General features: G+C 53.5%; 2 protein-coding genes across 2 annotated transcripts; one reads left to right on the plus strand and one right to left on the minus strand.

Annotated features, from left to right (window-relative positions):
* Nucleotides 1–641: 641 nt before the first annotated feature.
* Nucleotides 642–3,627, minus strand: CONPUDRAFT_66179 (uncharacterized protein; the record flags this gene model as incomplete). The annotated part of the gene is made up of 9 exons (XM_007776283.1): nucleotides 642–1,315; nucleotides 1,368–1,510; nucleotides 1,622–2,037; nucleotides 2,092–2,188; nucleotides 2,240–2,415; nucleotides 2,475–2,619; nucleotides 2,672–2,900; nucleotides 2,949–3,150; nucleotides 3,202–3,627. Coding segments are annotated over 9 exons (2,508 nt in total), but the record flags the coding sequence as incomplete, so codon positions are not given.
* Nucleotides 3,628–4,512: 885 nt separating this feature from the next.
* Nucleotides 4,513–6,767, plus strand: CONPUDRAFT_77466 (uncharacterized protein; the record flags this gene model as incomplete). The annotated part of the gene is made up of 6 exons (XM_007776444.1): nucleotides 4,513–5,074; nucleotides 5,127–5,457; nucleotides 5,575–5,863; nucleotides 5,934–6,212; nucleotides 6,260–6,316; nucleotides 6,372–6,767. 6 exons carry the CDS (start codon nucleotides 4,513–4,515, stop codon nucleotides 6,765–6,767), a joined length of 1,914 nt encoding a protein of 637 aa, XP_007774634.1.
* Between the last annotated feature and the right edge of the window lie 201 nt (nucleotides 6,768–6,968).

The raw sequence follows: 6,968 nt of genomic DNA on the forward strand, positions 1-6,968 counted from the left end.
AAAGTCGTGGTGGATGGTGATTCGAAGTGACCAAATCCACGCCAACGGGGCTGCCGAGAGAACCTGTTGGGTATATCAGCCTTCTCGGGACCAACAGACTGAGAGAATAGAGATGCACTTACTGACTATTGAACTTTCCCAAGTCGCGACGGGAGTTTGGCGTGTTCTCGAGCATCTTGAGTAGCTCTGGATGCTGATGCTTGCCGTAAATCCCATGGTGGAAATTGTGAAGGTGATCGACAGAGATAGTGTCGGCTGTATCGGAGTATTTTAGCATCCAGAAGGCGTTCTATGGTCATGGCGAGGATTCAGTGGAAATATCGTATCAAGGAACAGAGCATACGTACGCTGACAGGCCTGACATCAGGAAATCGACAGGCTGCTTTTTTTGGGCCAAGTTACTTTTAGATACTGTTTTTCACTTATTGAGACTTATCGCAATCTCGACGCGAGTGTCGTCACACAGCAAAAAGGAAAAATAAGCGTTCGACCTTTGACTAGCAAATTAAAGTACCAAAAAGGGCTTTCCAGCGCATAGAGGTCGAATTAAGGATCCTGGTATAAAAAAGTGATATAAACGCCCCAGTCATATACCATACAAATTAGTAGTCTACTCGATTACGACTAGATAGGCGGCGTCACTAAGCTATTTCAAACGAATGATGGTCAGCGTATCGGTTAACGTAGAAACCGAAGAAGTCGTTATAAGAGTTATAGTGTTTGAGGTCTTCCGGAATGAATTTGTCGCCATAGAAAGGGATGAGATGGGCGGCGCGGACGAGTGAGTTGACAGGCACTATAGCAAGCAGACTGGTGCCGTCGTCGTTGTGGTCGGGGGAGACGATGTACATCCCGGTATCTTCATCTCGAACGTCCCGTACTCTGGAGAACCAATGGATGAGAGCGCACCGATAGTATTTTGATCGGTAGTCGAAGCCGAACAAAGCTAAGACCCGGGCGACCTCCATGCCGAGCATGCCGGGAACCTCGCTGTTTGTCGACACGAAGACGCAGTCGTGGCGAGCAGCTTCGTTTCTCCAGTTGAGGGTAGACCGGATCCGCTCGGAAGTCATTCCAGCCGTCCCGCATATGTCGCTAGGGGCACGGAAGGTGGCAATGGCCGAGTTATAGACGAATATCCGGGTTTTGTGGGGGAAATGAGGGAGTTGGTCGAGAGGGACGTTTGTGACGTCCACATCCGATGAAGATGGCGATAGCTGCTCGTGCAGGAAGCATTTGACCTGGTAGAGCAGGTCGTACAACGGGAGATCCAACTCGTTTGCGAGTTCAGCGAGGTTGTGTGCGCGCCCGCGCGCTAATGCATTACACATCAGAAAGCATACACAAATACGACCGACAGCACTCACCTGGCGACCTGGGCAACTGAACCTTCGCCTCTACTTGGCCGTCAATGGCCGTCCCTGACTCCTCCTCCACACTTCCGCCGTCGAGACCTCGCGCGCGGAGTTGCCTCATGACGACTGGATCGACCGCAAGTGTCTGGAATTGGCTTGTAACTGAAGCCCCGTGATAGAGTTAGCCTGAGTGTCAGATTGTCAGATGACTGCGATACTTACCCTGTGCGAGAGCACCAACTGCGGCCGAAATGGGCCGCGTCAACATCCCCCGCGCTGCGAAATCAACGCGCGCTGCTGCTAGTTTGTCCAGCCGTTGGTTGGTGATAAGCATTTGCTTGAGCGCTTCGAATCTGCTTGATCGCCGCCATGGCTCCTTCACTGCCTTGATGTGCTTAGACTCTGTTATTGAGGAGCAGAGGCCGTTTGGGGCCCCGAACTGGCGAATAAGGAATAAGTAATGCTTCAATGAATGCTGCCGAGGGAGGGAGAGGGAGTTAGCGACACCAAGAGTCTGAAAAATAACCCGATAGCGATGAAAACGCTCCAATGCGTCCTTGATCTCGAGCAGAGCCTCGTCAGTGATGACGTCACGTCGAACGAGATAGCAAAACTCCAAGAACGCGCGGAACGTGCGCACGACATCACGGGGAACGTGGCCCTCGATAGCCGGAATGTAAACCTGGACCCTGGTGTCAGAATCGTGCCGAGGAGTAAGAAACTCAATGCACTATACCTTCATTAATGCTTTGCTATCGTCTCCTGTCCACTGTTTGAATCCTCGTCCATTGGGAAACCGTCGTAAGCCGGCAAATGGAGCGACTGCAGCAATTCTATAGTCTTTAAGTGATAATACCCTGTTTAGTGCGACTGAATTGACGTACCTCCTGTCGATGTCGTCAAGAATTTGAAGGGCTCGATCCTTCGAGTGGACCTTGTGCAAGTAAGTAACAACCCACTCGACAAGGTGGTCCTTGAAGGTCCCCTTGACAAGTTGGTGAAGAATATCCGGCGATATCATCTCGTGGATATCGGCGCGTGGATAATCGTTTGTGAACGGCTAATAGAAGACCTGGATTAGCTAAGATTGTATGTGATATACTGCGGTCAGATACGCACAATCGTGTTCCCTATAATGCCGTAATTATCCCACAGGGTGCCGAGATCGAGTTCGTCAATCAAAAACTCGTTGTGCTCTTTACATCGAGGCAACACCCGATGCACCGTGTCGGAGCCGTCGAGGTCGTCCCGAAATGCGAGGCACCTAGAACTAATGTAAGTACATGAGCCATTCTCGAGAGATGTCAACCACTCACTTCGGGCACCAACCTTGTACAATGCAGGTAAGGAGCGCCTGCTCCGGGTAGTCTGCAATGTAAGGCCCGAGGCCGTATATGACTCGCCGGAAGTAGCCGTCGCCGAAGCGCACAACCTCGTAATCAGTCATGCCAGACTTCAGAGAACGGAGAATCCGTGCTAGAGAGGAATGGTATAACTGTCGGCGAAAATGGCGAAAGTCCGGATCGCCGGCGTATCTCTGATTTGCTTCGGATACTATGAATAGACGTCCCCCGAGATAAACGCACAACTTACTTTTTGGGATCGACAAAAAGCCAACCAGGGCGACTGCGTTCCGGTGCGCACGCCGGACTGTATTGCGGACGTTGCCTATGGACAGGTAGAGTGGGTAATACTCCGTGTGGCCCGTGGCAACGGATACAGTGGTTTTGTCACTGCCAAGGATAACAGGGACAAAAGCACACCCTTCCGTAGTAGGGTCCTTCGCAATTTCGTCCTAGAAGTAAAATTAGCAGCTGTCGCAAGCGAACGAAGGTAATGCACTCACCGCCTGGTCCCAGACCCAGTCACCAGAAAACATATCCTCCCATCGTCGTGAGCCTGAGAAGTCGAACTCACGGTACGGAGCATAGTCCATACTGTCCTTGAAATCCGGGTTTCCAAGCATGTTCTTGATGATGGTCTGTGGATCACGGAACCAGACGTCGTATGTCTCGGTCATCCACGGAGGAACATCACGTGCAGGTCGCGGACCCTTGTACGACATTGAAAACGACTCCCAGGGAACTTCACCAGCCCGGATGGCGTCGATTGTCTTGTACATGTCGGTGTGATTAGCGAATGGAGGGTGGGCGTTATACTGTGCTAGCATCGCGCCCCAAAGATCCATAGTGAAGTCGATTTCGGCTGCGGGCGCCTGAGACCGCCGGTAGAGAAAGTCCGCCGTTTCAAATTCGATGCGGTTCCGAAAAGGAGCCCAGTCATCGGGCGCTCGCGGTGGCAGTGGAAAGGGTGGCGTATGGTCGTCCACGAACTGGCCATCAGGCCCACATTTGCGTCCTAAGCAAAGGGTTGTGAGGGGACATACGAGCGTAGAACAGAGCGAAACACACCGTCAATGATGGGGTGATACTCCCGTATCTTTTTCCCTGCAAGCTGCTCCACCCTGCCCCTTGCTGGTCCGTCTTCCGGGAGGACGTCTGACTGAATGTCTTCTTGTGGAACGTTGTCATCTTCGGGCAGATCGTCGTCGGCTCCATAGGTGACCGAAACTTGTTCCCACGCTTGAGCTGGGGCTTGCTCGCGCGACCTGTCAACCAAACCATCGTGTTTTGTGTTGATGTGCTTGGTCAAGCCGGACTTGTTGCTAAAGAGACGCCGACAGGAAGTGACTGGACACTGTAGTTGAGGAAGAGTATAGACCGGACGCTGAGGGACGAAGTCGTTTGTTTGAGATGAGGTAGGATCCATAATGAAAGCTGTGGAGTGGGAGATAATGGCGAGGAGGGGAGTAACAGAGAGGAGACAACCTCGAGGAGGGTGCTGGAGAGGAGACGAGGGCAAGGGGCTGGATAGAGAGAAAGAAAGGTGGCGAAAATAGCGGCGAGAGTGACGGCAACGCAAAGGAGGCGAGTAGGAATGGAGAAACTCGGGTGCGAGGAGGCGAACCTGTCGCGGCAATTCATGTTAGGGGATAAATCAAAGACAAGGCTGTGGAGTACGTTACCACTCATTTGCGAACTCGGAGTCAGTGGACTACCGTTTCTATCCCTCTTTTACCCGACCGCTTCAGTGTCGCCCGAAAATTTCTCCAACCTGACCTCTGACTTCCATCTCCTTGCCCTCTGCTATCCTCCCAATGTCGTCCCGAATGAACACTCGCGCATCGAACGCGGAGAAGCACCCTGGTGACATCCACAAGGCCTTGAACCGCCGGACTTCCAGTGAAGTTGCGCTCCACAAGAAGCAGAAGAAAGCGGAGAAAGACAAGAAGAACGCCGAGCTGATCCGCCAGAAGGAGCGTGTTGCCAATCTGGAGAACGAGTTAGACAGGAAATACGCGAAGAAACTTGCCCACGCACCGACAGCGCCTCCGAGACCAGCACCAGCATCGAAAAGGAGGTCGAAGGCCACCACTGCCGACAATGCCGACAGCACCGAAGATGCCGAAGACGCCAACGACCACGACTCAGACAACGCGGCTGCCAAGACATCGTCTGGCCCAAGAGCGAAGGTGAAGACGAAGTCGGCCCCTGCCAGAGCCAACACCGACAAGGGGGACACCGGTACTGAAGTCCCAGCCAACGCTCCGGCGAGGCTGAAGCCAAAGCCAAAGCAGATGAAAAAGCAGCCCCCGCTGGCTGACGAGGCGGCTGGTGTGGACGTGTCTGATGGCGATGAGATGGCTGTTGGTGATGACGGTCAGTACTCCGGGCCATAGCGATAGCAAAACATGCACTCACCAAGTCACAGATGATCCGGCACCCAGGACCGTAGCTAGGAAGCGGGTCCACAAAACAAACCCAGCGAAGAAGGCTGGTACTAAAGGTAAGCTTATCGCAATCTCAATCTTGGTCACTACTCACCTTTGCCTCGTCCCGTTGCAAAACGAAGCAAAAAACGGCGATAAGGGAGACAACGTGTTCGAGCCTGAGGACGCCATGAAAGCGGTGAAGCAGAGCTTGGAGGACAGAGCGACATTCCGTACAGGTGTCGACAAGATGAGGGAGGTACAGGTGCCAGTGGAGAACAGTGCCCGCGCGGCACCAGGAACCGCCGGGAAAGGCAAGTCTGCCTCGACAGCGTGAGTTAATTCCCACCACTTGTCCTCTGATCCTTCACTGGCACTCACTATGTTCTTTCAACTCTCCGAATCCACGCTCTTCTATCGCGACCTCATCCTTGACTCTATTGCCACCAGGCGCTCCATCGGCTTCAAGACCGATATCAAGAAATGGTCTGCGGCTGTCACCCCGCGTGGTCCACCTGCCTCGACCTCCAACGCCTCCCATTCCCGCAGCGCACTGACTAGTGCGAGGTCCTCCACCCTTGTTGGCCAATCCACTACATCCAAGAGGAAGGAGAAGGCGCCAGAACCTGAGCCCGAGCCTGTACCCGAGGCCTTCGACGAAGATGAGGACCATGGACTCACGGACGACAATGCTGAGGATCTGGCCCGAGAGCGCGCCAGCTTCCGCGCTGAGGCCAACGTTATGGCACAAGAGGCGAGTATCAATATCTCTTCTCATCCGTCAAAACTCAACCTTGGGTTGAATCTAGGTTGTACTGCTTTCAAGTCCCCCACCAAGCCCACCTGTACTGCCGCATCGCCACCTCCCCCGTGAGCGCCTCTCCTCTGTCGAGGAGCTCACCACGCCTCCTGGCCGCCATTTCTCTACCCCCGAGAGCGTCTCCTCCCCCATCGAACAGCCTGAAGCTCCCTCCCTTAAGCGCCGTCGTTCGGACAGCACCAAGAATGGTGCGAACAAGGAGGAGCCTGAAGGAACAGTCCGACTAGATCACGATCAGGTCGCTGAGCAAGACGAGGATATTGTGCTTGTATGTTTTCGCTCTACTCTTTTCCATTTTACTGATTCATCGTGCAGGATTCCGAGCCTGAAAGCGTCCCCATCCCGAAGAACAAGTCTCGTACCACTGACATGGTAAGAGCATATTTTTTCCTGCATTCTATGAGGGTTCTACTGATGTATTATACAGGGGGACGTTAACATCCAGCCGGCAAAACGTCTCAAACCAGCCTCGAGCAAGGCTATCGCGGTCAAAACAGAAAAAGGCGACAAGCAGGACGAGAACGTCGAGAAGGCGACAGACGCCAGTAAGGACGACAACATCAGCAAGCGCAAGAAGAAGTACAATAAGAAGACGCTGCCCTCACACGCCAACACCAATCGTAGGTGGGCTCGTGTTTTCATACCAACATTCTTTGCCTGGCTCGCCCGTCAGAAGGACGTGTGGGGCCCCTCAAACAACAAGGTCCTCAATGCCCTCCGAAACATCTGGCGCGTGGTCTACAATGAGGAGCTGCCTCCGGAGCAGGACGCAATCGATGGGGCCGTGTTCAATCTCGTAAGCATAGCTGTTGTTCTAATTTGATTAAATTAATGCTTTGTACCCAGTGTAAGCAGAGGGCCAACGAGTGGCGCAGCAACTTCGGCTCCACTGCCTCGGCGGTCCTCTCGCTTTCATTCGCGGCCGAGGATATGTATGGCTACGAGGATGCAGAGGCTGATCGCGTCGAGTACGCCCGTGGGCTGCTCGTTGCGAACGCGTTCATGTTCGAGAACGTTCCGGACG

Source organism: Coniophora puteana (assembly GCF_000271625.1).
Source record: "Coniophora puteana RWD-64-598 SS2 unplaced genomic scaffold CONPUscaffold_17, whole genome shotgun sequence".
NCBI classification, from domain to species: Eukaryota; Fungi; Basidiomycota; class Agaricomycetes; order Boletales; family Coniophoraceae; genus Coniophora; species Coniophora puteana.